This window comes from Pleurodeles waltl, chromosome 3_2 (genome assembly GCF_031143425.1).
Source record: "Pleurodeles waltl isolate 20211129_DDA chromosome 3_2, aPleWal1.hap1.20221129, whole genome shotgun sequence".
Classification (NCBI taxonomy): Eukaryota; Metazoa; Chordata; class Amphibia; order Caudata; family Salamandridae; genus Pleurodeles; species Pleurodeles waltl.
In genome coordinates this window covers 124,936,892-124,954,424 of record NC_090441.1, presented here as the reverse complement: position 1 = coordinate 124,954,424, position 17,533 = coordinate 124,936,892, and the positions used below count along the sequence as shown (strand labels likewise).

Below are 17,533 nucleotides of genomic sequence, written 5' to 3'. Positions count from 1 at the left end.
ATTTTAAGCACCACTTCTACATCTTTTGTCTCCTGGATTACAACAATCAGCTTGCATTTTGATGTTTATGACTAACAAAAAAATTATGCTTTCTTCTTCTGTATTCCTTAAATTTGTTTGTTTGGCGCAGAGATGTAGATTTACACATGATATATAACCATTTTTTTTTTTTTTTACATTCTATGGTTGAAATTTGGGAGAACTGAAATCAGATTTCTTTCACAACGCTCCCATTTTGCCACTGAATGGCACGGCAAGTGTCTCATTTATCAAGTATCCTTACTCAGAGCTCACCATAGATAGCAGCAAGCATGCCAAATAACCCATGTGTTAATCATTCAGTACAATACTTAGTGGCATGACCAGTATCTGTGGAAAGTGAGTTGACCCTATGGGTGTGGGAAGTAGTGAAGACGAAAATACTCATAGTTCGAAACCTAAGGTATTTTAATATTCATAAAGAATAGAGTATTTCCGCGCTTTTGCAAGACATATTTTTAATGAATTTCCACTTTCCACATAAACCAAAAAAAAAAAACAAAAAAAAAAAACATATAATAAAATGTAACATTCATTTTTGTTCTTTTTTTAAAAAAATTTTTTAAAGCAGCTAGTCAACATACAAACAGTACATTTGACTGAAAAGACGACTCTAGAAACAGTACATTTTTAGCAAAAGAGAAAACAGAAAATAATACCCCATAGCAAACCCCATGCATACCCGGAATTAGACCCTGCGCCTTCACCTTTAAGAATCATGGAAGACGTCACTATAGACAGAGTACCCAGCCGGGTGCCAGGAAGTTTTTTCCCAGCATGGTGAGGAAATTCCTGAACATAACGTTGCATTTTAAAGCTGTTTTGACAACAAATATCCATTTGGGGGAATAGAAGTGTGGGTTGGGGGAATATTTGGCACTATTCAACGTCTTAGAATGTTATCTTTCTTTTACACTTTTTCTGATAAAAGTATTTCCTCTGATTTGTAATATCTTCCCTCACTGATGTCTTTGGCTACTAATTCAATGTTTTTTTCTTTTCTTTTTCAATGTTAAACAATGATGACCACGACATTTGTGTGCTTTGTCTTCCAGATTCTCACTCCACCAAAGACTGTGGGATATGTCAGAAAATTTCACGTAACAGGCTGAACGACAGGGAAGTGATTTGCCTTATGGCCAAGAGAAGGGGAAATTGCATGAAGGATATATTTGCACCTTCCACTTTTGCCCTGGAGGAGAGAGATGAGCTGGTAGGAACCTGCAACCCCAGTCAAGGCGGTCATGGTTGAGGTGCTATTTGTTGAGAGGCAGAAGTTCAATGTTGAAATATACGACATCGAGACACACCTATACATTGTTAAGGGGTTCAGAAATCTCTGGGTCAATATTGCGGTAACTCAATGTCTTGGGGCATTTTTAAAGTTTGTGTGCCACCCTGTCCGAGTTAGCATCTGGGTTTTCAGCAAAAACTGCTTGACTTACTACCAGAAGACTTGAAAGAGAATCGTCCCGTTTCCTATGGACAACAAGGAAAGAGGGCGCTATTTCTTCGAATGATGACCAGCCTCATCCTCTTACTCAGTGTGGTCCCGAGTCTCGTGAATGCCATGGTGTTTTTTTCCATGGTTAGTAGTTTCAAAAAGAGGCAGAAAACCATTTTCTATTGCACAAATGGTAGTAAATCTGTGCAGTCAGAGACAAGAGAAGTTACAGTATGGCCTCTCTATAGGCCTCTACTTGCTGTGGGGATGACGACGGCCCAGCTTGAGAATCGGCTCAGATTCAGATGAAGGCAGCAGAGAAGACTACTGTGAAACTAGAAAATCTGTTGTGCTGTTGGATGAGTGTTCATTTCAGACTGCAACATTTCCTCTGGATAAATATGAGCCTCTCTTCCGAAGGAAACTCGTCTGCAACAGTGGTGTTTAAGGTCGCTCCTAAGTCGTGAATCCTTTATACTGGAATGAACTTTGATTTCTCAGAGATGATTTTCAAACCTAGTTTCTGCAAGATTTCTGCTACTTGAAAATATTTATTTACTATATCTGGAGATGATGGCTTCATCAACCAATCATCCAGACAAGCACAGATGAAAAAAGTAAGGGGATAAGGAGGTCAGCTACAACTGCCATGCCCTTAGAAAAAGTGCAAAGAGCTGACTTGAAGCCGAAGGGAATAGTAGTTTTGACTCTGTAGTGATGTTTTCCTACTCTGAATCTTAGAATTTTCCTGTATTTCTTTATGATTGGAAGGTGGAAATAAATATATATATTATACTGTGATGGAGCACATCCAATCATCTTGATGTAAATGTGGGTAGATCTGATGCAAAGCCAACATAATTAACATCTCTTTCTTTATTCATTTGTTTCTTAAAACGGGTCGGAGTTCTCTTTTTGCACCAGAAAGTAACCAGAATAAATCCCTATTCCTTTTTGGCAAGAAGGTACTTCCTTCACCACATCCTTTTGTAATGAGGTGTTCACTTCCTCACAAAGGAAGTCTTAATTCAATGAAAGGACTTATTCTGTGGTACAGTTGGTGGAGCAGATTTGAACTTGAGAGAATATCTATTCTGAACAATATTCAAGACCACTTTTCTTTTGTTATGCTGTGCCACTCTTGGATATGGTTCGAAACTCTCCCCCCACACTCCACCCCACAACACCCCCTCATTTCCCTCCCAACTGGAGTGACAAATGTAGAGGGGGGAAGAAACCTTATTATGTATTATGTCTGTTGAGTTTTTCCTGCAGTGGCCGATATTTGTTGGCCTCCTCTGCCTTTAGAGGGCTTTCCTGGCACTGTCTTTCATGATGTTGTCGTTGAGACTGCCAATGAAGGGCTTACCCTTTATAGAAATTATCTTATGTCATAAGGCTTGCAGGGTCTTCTGTATGCTTTCTTTCTTCTCCAGACCTACAACCTTTAGTGTGTCTAACTTTGATTTTATTTGGGTTATCGCTTCATCTGCATGAGATCCGAAGACAGAATTTCATGAAATAGCAAGATTTATCTTTCTTTGTTGTGCTTAAGATTTCAATCTTGTCAACCTTAACCAGGCATTGCACATAAGGTATATTCCAAGGTAATATGCACGGGAAGACAAGTCAGAAGTATCACATGATGTACTTATAACCTGGTTTGAAACCATAATGACCTCCTGCAAGATTTCTTGAAAATCTTACCCGTCTCCTCTTTGCAGCTTTTTTATGACTCTGAGAGTGGCCTTCACAGATCTGTAGTAATGGCCTAGCAAAGAAGTTGCACTCACTGTTTTCATACTGGTCGCCACTCTCTCACATATCTTTCTTCCCGCTGAATCATGGGTACACTCTCCTTTATAAAAGAAACAGTGGATGAATCAATCAACTCGGATTTATAAAGTGCAACATATCACCTGAGAGGGTATCCAGGCACTACGTTCATGTTGGGCTCAGTCAAAAAGCCATGTTTTGAGTCCTTCTCTGAATTCCTCTAGTTAGGCGAAAGAGCGTCTTCCATTTCATCTGCGGCAGATGTGGGACACGTGTGCGAGGGAAGTTGAGCGCAGGTATCTGGAGGGTTGGTGGAAGTTCAGGGAGTCGTTTAAGTATGCTGGTCTTATGCTGCTGAGGGCCTTGTAGGTGTGTAAGCATCTTGCAGTGGCATCTTTTATGGAGGAGGAGCCAGTAGAGGTTCCTGAGGTGGGGAGTGATGTGGATCCATTTGGGGAGGTCCAGGATGAGTCTTGTGGCTGCGTTCTGAATAGTCAGGCGTCTCTTCAGGAGTCGGGTTGTGATTCCTGAGGAGAGCATGTTGCCTTAGTCCAGGTGGCTGGTTACTAAGGCTTGAGTAACTGTTTCCATGGTGTTAATGGGGAGCCATTTGAAGATCTTTCGGCGCAAGCAGAGGGTGTGGAAGCATGTGGAGGACTCTGTGTTGATCTGACATTTCATGGTGAGTTTGCTGTCCAGGATGATGCAGAGGTTGCCAGTGCGGTCTGTTGGTGTGGGTCTGAGTTCGGAAGGCCACTCACTAGGTGTCGTTCCATGGTGAGGTGTTGTTCTCAAATATGATTACTTTAGCCTTTTTCGTGTTGCGCTTCAGGCAGTTGGTCTTCATCCAGTCAGTAAAACTCGTCATGCAGTTGTGGAAGTTGGACCTCGTGGTAGTGGGGTCTTCTGAGAGCGAGAGGATGAGCTGAGAACCGTCTGCATAGGAATAGGCTTTGGTTTCGGACTATGTTGGGTAGGGGCGTCATGTAATTGTTAAACAGAGAGGGGATGAGCATTGACCCCCGAGGGACACAGTATAAGATGCTCTTGGGTTCCGAGGTGTAGGGTGGTAGGTGGAATCTCTGGGTTTGTCCTGTGAGGAATGATGCAATCCAATTGAGGGCGTCTCCTTGGATCCCGATGTGGTGAAATCTTTCGATGAGTGTGTAGTAGGGTACGGTGTTGAACTAAGCTGAGAGGTCAAGGAGAATCAGAGACGCTGTCTCTCCTGGTCCAGGAGGGTTCTGATGTGGTCAGTGGTGGCAACCAGGGCAGTCTTGGTGCTGTGGTTTGTGTGGAAGCTGGATTGAAAGGTGTCCAGCAGGTTTGTTTTCTCCAGGTGTTCAGGGAGTTGGCGGTTAATGGCCTTCTCAAGGATGGGGAGCATAGAGATGGGGCAGTAGTTTCTGAAATTGTTGGGGTCGCCAGAAAGTCTCTTAAGAAGGGGGTCTGACCACTGAGTTCTTTCTTCTGTCGGGGAAGGTGGCCAAGGTGATGGATTTGTTAAGAATGGCAGTGAGTTTGATGGCGAGTTCCTTGCTCTTGAGGTGGAAGAAGTGGTGGGAGAAGAGGTCCGTGGCAACTCCAGAGTAGATAGAATTCATAGTGGTTGGAGTGCCCTGGGTGTGAACTGCTTCCATGCGGTGAGCAGGTGGTTGTGGGTGCCATCTGTTGGTGTGAGGAGGTTGCAGAGGTTGGTGGGTTGGGGTTTGAAGTTTCTGTAGATGGCAGATGTCTTTTTGTGGAATTGATATGCCAGGGAGTTGCGGAGTTAGTGGCTTACGGGCATGCAATTCTATGTTTGGAGCTTAATTCAATGCAGAGTGGCAGGTCGCTCTTCCTTGTGTCTCTTAGATGTTGGTGGAATATGTTGAGGGCTGATTTGAAGGTGGCTCGATCTTTGGGGTTTTTGCTGGTAAGCCATCCTCACCCTAGCATTTTGCAGCTGTGCTCCACTGTTGTGAGGTCTGGCGTATACCAACTGGCTTGTTTGATGGATCTGCTGTTCCTGGCTGGGGGCGACTGCCAGCTTAGTTGGCAATCCAGGTGGAGAAATTCTGGATGATCTGTTCGAGGTTAGATGCGGAGCTGGTCTGGGTAGTATTGAGGGTGTCTGTCGACTGGGCCTCGGTTACTTTGTTCCATTTGCGGTACGAGGATCTTTGGGCCTGGGGGTGGTGCATCGTGGTCCTGTTCTAGTGATGTGGACGATGGCATGGTTGGTCCAGGTGACAAGAATGTATTTGACTTGGTCATTGGCTGTGAAGATAGAGTCGAGTGTGTGTCCAACACTGTGTGGGGTTGGTGACTAGTTGGGTGAGGCTGATGCCACTCATGCTTTCTAGGAGGTTGGTGGAGTTTGTGTCTTTGGGGCCGTCAAGGTGGATCTTGAGGTCACCGAGGAAGATGTAGTGCTTGGAGTCAATGGCAAGTGGGGTGATGAATCTGGGGATTGCCATGCAGAACCTGGTGTGTGGTTCTGGGGGTCTGTAGCTGATGGTGCTTCTGAAGGTCATTTTGCCATTGGTGTGGAGTTGGAAGTTGAGGTGTTCCATGATCGGTGTGGTGTTGTCTTCGGTGGTTTTGCAGCAGATGGTTTCTTTGTGGATGATGGCGATGCCTCCTGAATGCTTGTTGGGGCGGTCTTGATGTATCACAGTGGCGATGTCGGGGGATGAGGAGGGGTTGAAGCAGGTCTCTGTAGTGAAGATAATGTCGGGGTGATGGTCTCCTGGATTTCGGTGGTGTGTTTGCAGAATGATTGGGTGTTGAGCAGGAGGCAATTAAGTGGTTCTGGGGTGGGTGTGGTCGGTGCGGTGGGTGTGCCTTGGGTTTCCGTGAGGGGAGGAGGTCCTGAGTTGCAGACGAAATGACAGCAGCGGCAGGAAACAGTGTTGCTGTTGAATGGGTAGATGCCATCCAGCAATTGTCTTTGCGGTGGCTGGGGTCCATGGCTCAGAGCTCTTCTGCAAAGTATCTGTGGGTGGCCGGAGCACCAGGGTTCCTGGTGCTGGGCACAACCCAGGCGCAGATGGGCTTGCCTTTGGTGCGCCAGCGGTGCACCCGCTAGGTGGTCACGCTGCAACCTCCATTAGGTAGGTCCTGGAAGGTTTGCAGAGCCGACAGGAGAGAGAAAAAAGTGGGAAGCGGGCAGGTGGCATGGGGGCCAAAAATACAAAATAATCAGGCACAGTCAACAAGAATGAAACAAGGATGAAAAGCAAAAGTGCAGAAACAAACAAAACTAGAAGCAACAGACCACAGGAACCAGGGGGAGTGGGCACAGGCACCTGCTCAATGGGGGTCACGCAACTATGTCATTTTTTTCCTCTAAAAATGAGAGGATCTTTATCCAGGGCCTTATATTTCTTTACCAAGGTGGAAGGTGCCGGTTTTGATGAAGCTGGTGCCAGGAATAGTTGAATGACAGGTTCCAAGAGACCTAGAACCAAACGTATAGAAGGCCTTGAAGAAGCCCTGAGATAGAGTGTCTCAAAGAAGGAATTCCACCCACTCAAACAAATAGAATGCTTCAGTCTATCTCAGGGTCAATTTATCAAATTTCACTCATTTATACTTCACCTGCTCATCTGCTTGTTCTTAGCACATTATCCATACATGCGATATTTCAGAGCATGAGTGAATAATGTGCTTGTGTTTTACCCTTAGAAAACCACATCCTTTTCTAAGATGCACCTTCATGCGTTCAATTGGCATATCCATTTTGTCACTTGCACTGAAAGCAGTAAGCCTGCATAAATCTAATTGGTCTATTTTCAGAGTCTGTGACATCGCTATCGGCATCAACACTCGAGCTGTTGGTGTCAGTCATGGCACCAGTGGAGGGATTGTGCATGGTGCTGAGGCCAGAGCCAGCAGGGCATTGTAGGAAGCTGGCCTCGTGGACACCTACGATGTTGGCACCTTGTACCGGGTCCCGGCAACCCCTATTAATAAAGTATGGGCAGTGTCTAGTAATTCAGCGCTCTCTAGAGGTAGCTGTGGATGAGCAGCCAAGACTTATCTAGGAGACATGCAAAGCTTATGCAACACCACTATAGTCACACAGCAACTTATCACACATGAAAGACCCACCCTGCGTTACAAAAAATAAAGGTACTTTAGTAACACAACACCATAATACTTATAGGCAGTTCCCCCCCAACTGGAGGTAAGTACACATTAGTTATATACACAATAGTAATCAGCAATTAGCATAAAAACAACAAGCATTTGGTGATACTTAGTGAAAATAGTGAGGACCCGAGGGGAGGGCCAAACAATACACTAAAAGTGGAACATGAACTGAAGTCCCCCACCCAACGATATGGAGATGTTAGAAGGGAGCTGAAAGAACTAGGAACCTCAAGAGGTGAGTACCTGAGTGACCCCCAGCGACCAGGAGAGCAGAGGTAAATACCTAGTCTCCCCAAGCACTAACAAGAGGACTTGGAAACTGGATTGTAGAAGAACAGAACCAGACGAAAAGAAACCAAAGATGGATTGCGGTAGAAGAGGACCGGAAAAGAAGGGGACAGAAGTGTCCAGTGGGGGCAGGAGCTACTTCCCACCTTCCGTGGATGAAGAACTAGGTTGATGGGGGAAGAAGAAGAACAGCTACGGAGCCCAGGCGCTGAAGAGTAGTCCTTGGAGCGGTGCAGATGGTGTCCACCGTCGGTTGTCGGGTTGCAGATGGTCAGTAGTGTTGGAGAACCACCAACAAGCCTTGGCAAATGCAAGAGAAGCAAAAAGAGAGTTGCAAGGCTGAAGAGGACCAGCAAGGCCCAGGGGACTCGACCCTTGGAGGGGACTAAGGTGTGACCCTCAGCATTCGGCAAAGCCAACAGAAGCAATGGCAGCACCCACAGGCAACCCACTGGGAGCAGGTGCAGTAAGTCACAGTGAGACCCAGTCAGCACACATGAAGAAGAGTTCCACGTCGCTGGAGCATCAAAGAGGAGACTGTGCATGGAAGGAAGAAGTGCTGGGGGCCAGGGCTACTCGGAGCTTGAAGATCCCTTGGGGTAGGAGACAACAAGCCTTGGTAGCTGCAAGAGTCGCGGTGCACAGGGTACTGTCCTGCAAGGAGTGGCAAGGGCTTACCATCTCCCAAGTTGGACAGCTGGTAGAGAGGACCAAGGGGACCACCTAAGACCACCACCTGGGATGCAGGATCCACAAAGCTCCAGAGGAGAGTAGATCCACGCAGCTGGTCGTTGTTGCAGTTGGTGCCTGCGGATGCAAGGGAGTGACACCTTCACTCCAAGGGAGATTCCTTCTTGCTTCTTGGTGCAGGCTGAAGTCTTGCTGACCTCAGAGGATGCACAACCAGGGAAATGTTGCAGTTGGTGGAAGGAGCCGGAAAAACAATGTTGCACAGTGAGGTCATCGCAGAAGTTGCAGACTTGTCGGTTCCTAAAGCGCCCAGAAGTGGAAGTAAACGATGCAGAGGAGTCCTGGTGGAGTCCTGCACGTCGAATCTGGAACCCCCACTCGCAAGGGAGTCCCTAAATAGACCTAAAATGGGGATTAGTCACCTAGCAAGGTGACCACCTATCAGAAGGGGTCTGGGATGTCACCTGCCTGACCTGGACACTCAGATGCTCCCAGTGGCCTCTGCACATTTTGGTTTCAAGACGGCAGAATGAAGTGGACTCCTGGAGGAGTTCTGGGCACCACCCCTGGGGTGGTGATGGACAAGGGAGTGGTCACTTCCCTTTCCTTCATCCAGTTTTGTACCAGAGCAGGGACTAGGAGTATGAAAGTACCCTCTTTCTTGGCATGGTTACCCCCATTTTCTGCCTGTTTTATCAGTGTGTTTGACTGTGTTCACTGGGATCCTGCTAACCCGCACCCCAGTGATTATGCTCTCTCCCTTTAAACTTGGTTACTAGAACCACATACACCCCATATTTGGCATACTGGTGCCCCCATTTAAGTCCCTAGTATATGGTACCCAGGGCATTGGGGTACCAGGGGACCCCCTTGGGCTGCAGCATGTATTATGCCACCCGTGGGGAGCCAATGCAAAGTGTATCTGCAGGCCTGCCATTGCAGTCTGCGTGAAAAGGTGCATGCACCCTTTTCACTACAGGTCACTGTAAGTCACCCTTATGGCAGACCCTCCTAGCCCAGAGGGCAGGATGCAAGTACCTGTGTGTGAGGGCACCCCTGAACTAGCAGAGGTGCCCCCATGAACTCCAGTTCCATTTTCCTGGACTTCGTGAGTGCGGATACACCATTTTATGAGTGTACTGGACACCTATGTCCAGCTACATAATGATAACCCCGAACCTAGCCATGTTTGGTATCAAACATGTCGGAATCATTCCCCAATAGTGTTGCCAGTATTGGAAGTATGATTCCGTGGACTCTGGGGGCTTCTTAGAGGACCTCTAGCATTGTTCCTGCCAGCCCTCTTGCTGCTTGAACAGCTCAAGCCCAGGAAAGCAGAACAAAGGATTTCCTTTGGGAGAGGGAGTAACCCCCTCTCCCAAAGGAAATAGGTGTTACATGGCTTGGGAGGGGCCTTCCCAAGCCACTGGTATGCTTTGAAGGGCACATTTGGTGCAAGACATGAAGAACACTGGAATAAACTCATCCATGTTTTGTATGTCAAATGTGTGTCAGACGTGACCCAACAATATTTAGAGTCTCTAGCCAGAAGAAAACTGGTCTAGTACAAGAGAAATAGACCATGCATTCATAAGAATACCTATGAGGAAACACATCCTCTTTACCAAAAGAAATGTGTAAAGGACCACAGTAATTAAAAATTATAAAAACGTTAAGAGCATGGAGATAGCATCACCCATGATTGAAACAGTTAAAATTCAGTCACTAGAACAACACTGGTCTAGAACAATTAAACACCAGACATTCATAATTATGTTGCGGAGCCCTAACGTATTTCACAACGTAACACTGTTGGAAGGAACCACAGACAAGAAGTCATAAAACATTAAAAAACATGGAATAAAGAAAATCCATGGTAATATGATCAATCAGTGTTAGAGGCGAACTAACAAAATTAAAATTAAGCTACTCGATCCATTAATGGGATGTGAACCCATGCACAAACACCCCATCAATACTGTGGAAAGGACCAAACCAATGGCATCATAAAGACAAAGAAAAGGTATATCCTAACCAGACCTACATTATAAGACGCACACAGAATGTTCATCTCTTGCAGAGAAAACATACAACTGCCCTCTTTAAAAAAAAAAAAAATTGAAGACAGCAATAGCAACCATTTGGTTTATAAACAATCTTTTCCCCAGGCAAAGAAGCTTAGGACAATAAAAACATCTTCCAGATATATATAACACACACACACACCCCTACTGCCATGGGAGAATCGCCTATGTAGTGACCAACAAAATGATATATATATTTTCCCCTTTTACCTATTCATTACTTTTTTTAAAAAGGCTGAATAAAACAGCAATTATGAAAAAGGGGCCTTGGTAGTTTGGCGAAACCAAGGTGAGTATGTGACTCTTATAATGAATAAGACTCCTCTACAGATGATCTAGAAAAGGTGTAAATGACGCAAAAACAGAACATTTACAGGATTCTGAAATAAAAAGCACCCATCTGATTTTTTTATATCTCATTACAACACTTCTACAAGTGTGAACCCAAACTACAACAACTAGAGTCAGATAACTATGAAAACAGTTGTACCTAGATGAGGTTTTAACATATAAACCCCTCAAGCACAACAGATATAAATATCTTCATAGAGAAGAAGTACCCCTGAAGAGGGTAAAAAACGTCTGAAAAGAAGGAAGTCTTGAATGCAATTGCAAAAGCGCAGAACTCATCCTAAAGAGTCTATAATGTTAATTATTCTATATAAGAGACTGAACAGAATCTACAGAGAGATACATCTCGATGAAAACTCATATTAAACTGAAATAAGTCAGGAAAAGAAAGAATAATATTCAAAGGACCTGTCAACGCCCTACAAATGTCTACACTAAAGTGTAGAAAATATGTCAAACATGGCAAAAATGGCTATCTAACATAAATTCTATAAGACCAAAACAAGGAAAGTCTTAAAGTCCCCAAGATAATACTTTCTGGCTTCTGAAGTATTCAATCTACTAAAAGTAGAAACACTGATACTACCATGTTACAAGTAAAAGTAGAACAAACACCACAGTGTAGATCAATAGCTACCGTATTTGACAGTACATAAAGGACTTTTAGTAAACAGACTCTTAGCGCTGTAGAGTCCCCATAAAGAAACCTCTTCATACAGAGAATAAACAATATACAAACTCTCCCAAGACCTTTTTAATATTAGAAGAGATACTAGTATAAATCTATAATCTTGCAAGTTATAAAACAAACTCTTTGCCGAGAAAGTAACTCCGTACCCTTGAATGAAGGTGTAATAGCCTACAAGTTAAGAAATCTCAACGGTGCACATATATATGAATGCTCACTGGCATAAATGAAAATACTCCACCTACAGTATGGTATGTACCATGAAGGTAACTTCTCTTAAGCATGAGCTTTTCTTCAGAGTAAATTAAATGATATCACCGTTATGTCAGATGTATTAAAAAGTGATAACCCTCTAGGAGGCTGTTTTTGATAAAGCCATCGCTCTACACCAGTGATGACAATAATGAAAGTAGCCTTGAAACATCAGGTATGAAAGCCACCATAGGGGCCCTGGGCACTATACACCCCACTAACAATCTAAAGAAAAAAAACACCTGCCGAAAGCAGGAACAACCACTGGGTGCCACCATTAGGTTGAACAGACATAACTGAAAATGCCTCACGGCCCTACCGAAGCATGTCTAATCTGTGAAATAAGCAAAGACAAATAAGACCTTACCAGTCAGTACAGGAGTTGTCAAATAGGCCAAAGGGTAGAGAGTAATCAAGCTAGTTCGTTCCACCCCTACTGTCACGAAACCGCCTTAAAAGCTGAGTAGGTCTGCGCACCAAATCAATTGGCACCATCAAATGGCATGTCAATCAATGTGGCTTGGACTGGCTCTGAAAACCTAGAGATACGTAATCAGACAAGGCGTAAGGGAGGGGGGGGGGGGGGGAAGAGTGCTTGTGATACCATCAGGAAGCATAGGTAAGATGCTTGCCAATGAGTCCCATAATGAATGTGAGAAACATCGAAGAACGCAAGATGTATTAATAGAACGTAAAGTGGAACTTGTGGATGAAAAAGTATACCTGTCACAGAAATCTAGACTAATGGAATCGCTACCAGATGGGACATGTGGGAGAGACTCAATCTCATGAGAGGCCAAAGCGGCCTGTACCACCAAACTTTGATGAGTAGGATGTTTTATAAGACAAGCCGGATCACCAGGGGCAGGTCAGTGCCTGTGAGGTATAGCCCATTCAACAGGGGCCACCGTATCAGGCTTAGCCTAAGCCCCCAACAAAACGTCATGTAAAACTTTGCTGCAAGGAAGTAATCTTTCAACCCTTGTTTGCCCTTGATGGAGCCAAAAAACACAAAAAGGTATGGGGTTCACTTATAATGAGGAGCTGTACCCAACAGAGATTTTCCTGGAGCTCCTTGACCTCACTGGGTGTATGAATGAAGTGTAAGTGCTGTGAAGAGGTGAAGGGGGGTTGTTTCCTTTACGGACTAGGTGGTCTCACACACTATATAGTGTCATGCTTCATCATTTGACCACCTAGCCCCACCCAGGTAGGACAATGCCACCTGGGCGGACTCAACCTCACCGGAGGGAGTGCGTAAATTTTTATTTTCTGTAATTAGTGGGATCCAGCTAAGCTAGGGAAAGATATAAAAACACCTAAGCAGTTACCAGTGTGCAATCTACACTTTTAATAATGGTGTCTGCTGGTGTGTTTAAAAACAAGGATGGGACACCTTAGTGAGAACAAGGACTTGATGGAGGACATCAATTAGGGGATCGGACGTTAATTCCACTGAAGGAAGTGTTAGATACAACACTATAGCAACCCTACTCAGCAAGTCAGCAAGAGAGGAGCTCGCCTCCGTAGCAAGTCCAGGGCAGGAAAGTAGACCTGAGCCTAGAAAAGAATCCAAGCCACTAGCCACCTGTCCTCTCTCTCAGGTTGATGAATATCCAATTCCTCTACCGCCCCTCCACCATGTTCCTCAGAACTCTAAACATGAGGGGACTATTGTGGAGGAAGATCAAGGATAACCGGCGAGACTGGCACCGTACCAGACTTCAAGAAGGGGATTCCTCAATGTCGAGAGAGGGATTTCAAATTTGATCTGCGCTATCAGTGGAGTCACCGGAGTCGGCAGATCCGATACCAGGACCAAAGACAGAAATCCCAAAGGGCTGTGCACCGGCGCCGTAACAGCTTTGTCACATGAATCTGAAGGCCTAACGGAAGCCGAGGGCGAACCCGCTGGTGTGGACACAGTCAAGGCACCTTGCACCTGCTTGGGACCCACAGGAGCTCCAGAGGAAGGTGATTCACCAAGGAGAGAGACGCGGGATAGACTATGACCTCATCCCATGGACAGGGAGAGAGACGTGGTGTAGGCTCTGACCTCGATACTCCTCAACCAAGGAATGCCTAGAGGCCGTAGGTGATGAAGTCGACAACTCCCTTGACTTTGACAGACTGTGTTGAGACTTACCTCTTGACGCCGATGAAGAACTGCGTCCATGAGAAAGACTCCTTTAATGGGCCCATGAATGGATGTCAGTACGAGAAGGAGGCCTTGGTCGATGGTAAGACCGGGACGGCTCTGTCACCCACGCTGCCAGAAGCTTTATACGATGCTCCCGTAGAACTTTCAGCCAAAGTTGATGACAGGAGTCACACTCTTCGGTGTCATGGTGCTTGCCCAGGTACCACTTACAAATCGTGTGGGGGTCAGAGGCTGAAATTCGTTGCCCATAGGACTCACAGGGTTTGAACTGTGAAGACACGGAGAGGAAAAAGCACACTGTTCCAATGGCGAAAACATCAAAGTAGGCCAAAAATGGCCTGACTAACTGTTACTGGATCTGCGTTGCAAGCGCAGAAAAGTAACTGACATCAGCGAGGGGGTTACATGGACTCCGCTGACATCACATTGGGACGGAGTTGTAAGATGCTCTCTTTCAACGCGCAGACGTGCTATGAGAAAAAAGTTTCTGGATCCAGGCTCGTGCCTGGGGAGGATTCTAAAGTAAGGAATCTGGGACTAGATGTCTCTATCAGATTTTTAGCTTTAAATGTCCTGGTGATGAAAAAAAAAAAAATTTCACTACTGCAAGGCTTATCTTTCCGATAGGATAACATTTGAGTTGCCTTATTACACAGAACAAGGGTAATCCCCAAATTGGAAGAGATAACTCTTCAAGTTTGGTGTCTGTGGAATCACAATTTAAAATCCAAACTTATGGTGAAATCAGGTTTTAAATTGTAGTTCTGCAAAAGCCACTTTTAGAAAGTTGGCATTTTCTTGCCTTAGCTATGGTGCCTACAGCTAGTCCCTGGTCACATGAATGGGTGTAGTTGGCAGTTGGGCTTTGTGAATCCCCCTCAGACAGCCATACACAATGAAAGCCAAGTTGTCTCAATTGGCCATCACTGGCAGGATGGTAGGGAGGAGCTGGGAACAGCCTCAATAAACACCTGAATAGGCTGTCTCCCGTCCTCACACAAAGGGCTGCATACCCCCTGTATTTGGTCTGTAGCCAAAGCAGGACATCTGTGCCCTTCAAAGGCATGTCCTTTGAATTCTCCCCCACTGCCAAGGTACCACTGGGTCTAAAAACTGGATCTTGGGCACCACCACTTCAGTACACTTCTGAACCTGTGGATACTCTTCCAAGAAAAAGGACTGCTGTGCTACTGAAGATATGCCACTCTGCTTGACTCCTGCTTTGCTGTGCTGAACTGCTGCCCTCTTGCCTGGGTGAATCGGACTGGATCTGCATCTCTTGAATCCAGAGTGACTCCAAGGCTAGCTGGCAGGCCTCCTGATCGGAAGTCTCAGGGGCATAACAGACTTCCCACAACTCTGCTTCTGCACCTGAGCTCTGCCATCTGTGAGTCTACCTGCCAGCTGGTGCCAACCCCAGTCCTGGACCCTTAGAAATGGGTCTATGGTGCTTGTCAGTGGAACAGAAGCATCCTCTCTGCTGAGCGGTGCGTCCCTGAGCAGAACTGATGCATCGCTGTTACGGCATGGATTGGACCATCGCAAAAGCTTTGCATCGCCACCGCATCTAGCATATTGGGTCCGATGCATCGCCTTCGGAACCACTGCTGAGCGACGCTTCCCCAGATCAGATCCTTGCATCTCTTGTGGGTTGCAGCCTTGACAATGACGCCAAACCTCTGCATCGCAGCTTCACCGCTCTGCAGAATCAACTGTGCATCGCTTCCCCCGCATCAGCCTTCGCATTGCAAGCCCCATCAATTGGACACTAGGCGTTGACGCAAGAAGACAACACTGCAGCCCTACTGCATCTTGGAACTGATGCATCACCTTGGCTGTGTGCCGCATCTCCGACATGGATCCACACAATGCTCCACAACCAGGATTTAAGGTAATTTGTTCAGAGGGGCAAAGCCTCTGTAGCCGACCCATGCTCCACTGCAGTTGGTCTGAACTTGTGACTTTTTTCCAGTCCGGCCCTTTCTGCTTTATGGTGCTGCTTTTAATTAAAACTTTAAAATTGATTATCTCCAGTTTTACTAACTGGATTATTGGATTTTTGTCGTTCTGGTCTGGTTTTATTTGATAAAAACTACTTTTTTCTAACTGTTGTTGACTCCTTTTGTAGGGTGGTTTCACTGTGTTACGGTTTGAAGTGTTGCACAAATGTTGCATCTAAGTTAAGCCGGACTGTTCTGTGCCAAGCTACCGGGGGGTTGAGCACAGGTTCATTTGGGGTTTGCTTGTGTCTTATTCTGACAAGGATTGTGGTTGTTGCTTTACGAGGGCTCACACCCCAGTCAACTAACAACCGATATTCCTACGGAATGCCTAGCTTCTCTAGACATTAAGAGGAGCTTTTCAAAGGAAAACAGTGTATGATAGTATCAGAGGAAACAGTGAGTGTTGAGTTAAGAATAAGTCCCTCTTTGGTCCATTTGTTGGGCTGGTCTGGTTTCAGTTGGGTGGGGCGAAATCAGAAGACCACTGATCCGAAACAAATGCATTCCAATAATGGTGGTCAACGTTTGCCATCACTGACGTCCATACTTAGAAAAATACTCCACAGAAATAAAAATACCTCCAGTACCCCAACAGTTGAAAGGAAAATGTGTTTCACCTCTGATTACTGTTTCTGCACAGCACTATAAAACATTGTCAAAAACAGAGATTAGTGATTAAAAAGACAAGTGACGAAAAAAAGACATGACAATGATAGAAAGAGCCTTAACCATGAAACTAAGGTTTTAGAACCTAGAAAAAATACAAACAAGTTGCTTCTGAAAAAAAGATTAGAAATAAGGTGCTGGAGAGTTTTTTTGATTTTTTCCTCAAATGAATGGAACAATATACAGTCTAAAATGTCACTGGTCTGCATACTAAGATGCTGAAGAGCAGTCAACTGCTAAAGTGTTACATTTCTAACTAATAAGTCTGCTTACTACAAGGAGCTATTTCCTGCAATTTCTACCCTTTAGACGGCAATGTGTAGTTACTTTTCCTATCCTACTTTTGAATTCCAATTTAATGTATAATACTAGACATAAGGCCAGCGTGACTTTATCTAGGGACTGCTTCTATGTCTGCCATGATATTCCTCTTTTAAATAGATGTGCTGTGGTTCTTGTGAGTAAGGGGAGATATTCAGTGCCCATAAATATGAGCGTACATCTAGTGATGGATAAATTAACATGTGCACTGACTGCAACCTCCAATTTATTTCAAGTTGTCATGGGTTTGGGTAGCCAGTTATTGCTCATTCTGCATTGCCCACTCAATATCACAGCCTGTAAATTCAACAGTTCTCTACTATAACTGTAAGATGTTACCTGATAAAGCTCTTAAATGCAGCAGACTGGGGGTTGATGCATAGTGGCACTCTGTTTCCTTTCTGTTGTTCCAAAATGAACTGATGAATGATTTCTGCAAAGAAGGAAAATATTACCAAAATCAGGCTCGTTCAATCATGGCTACAAAGTAAATAGCAAATTTGTTAAGTTAGTCTTTGAGATCTTTCATATAATACGTGGCATACCCTTCCCGAACGTACCCTTTCACAGAGCAGTAAAATTAAAGCACTTGCATAAAAATGAAAAAAGAAACTCTGTGCTTATGTCTTGCCC

At 45.0% G+C, this 17,533-nt stretch overlaps 1 protein-coding gene across 1 annotated transcript in view; it reads right to left on the bottom strand.

The window, feature by feature from the left end:
* Positions 1 to 17,533, bottom strand: part of NLK (nemo like kinase) — a 762,154-nt gene that overhangs the window by 28,875 nt on the left and 715,746 nt on the right. The window contains exon 10 of the mRNA XM_069226972.1: positions 17,240 to 17,333. Within this exon, the coding sequence (XP_069083073.1) occupies positions 17,240 to 17,333 (94 nt within the window). The remainder of the gene's footprint in view (positions 1 to 17,239; positions 17,334 to 17,533) is intronic.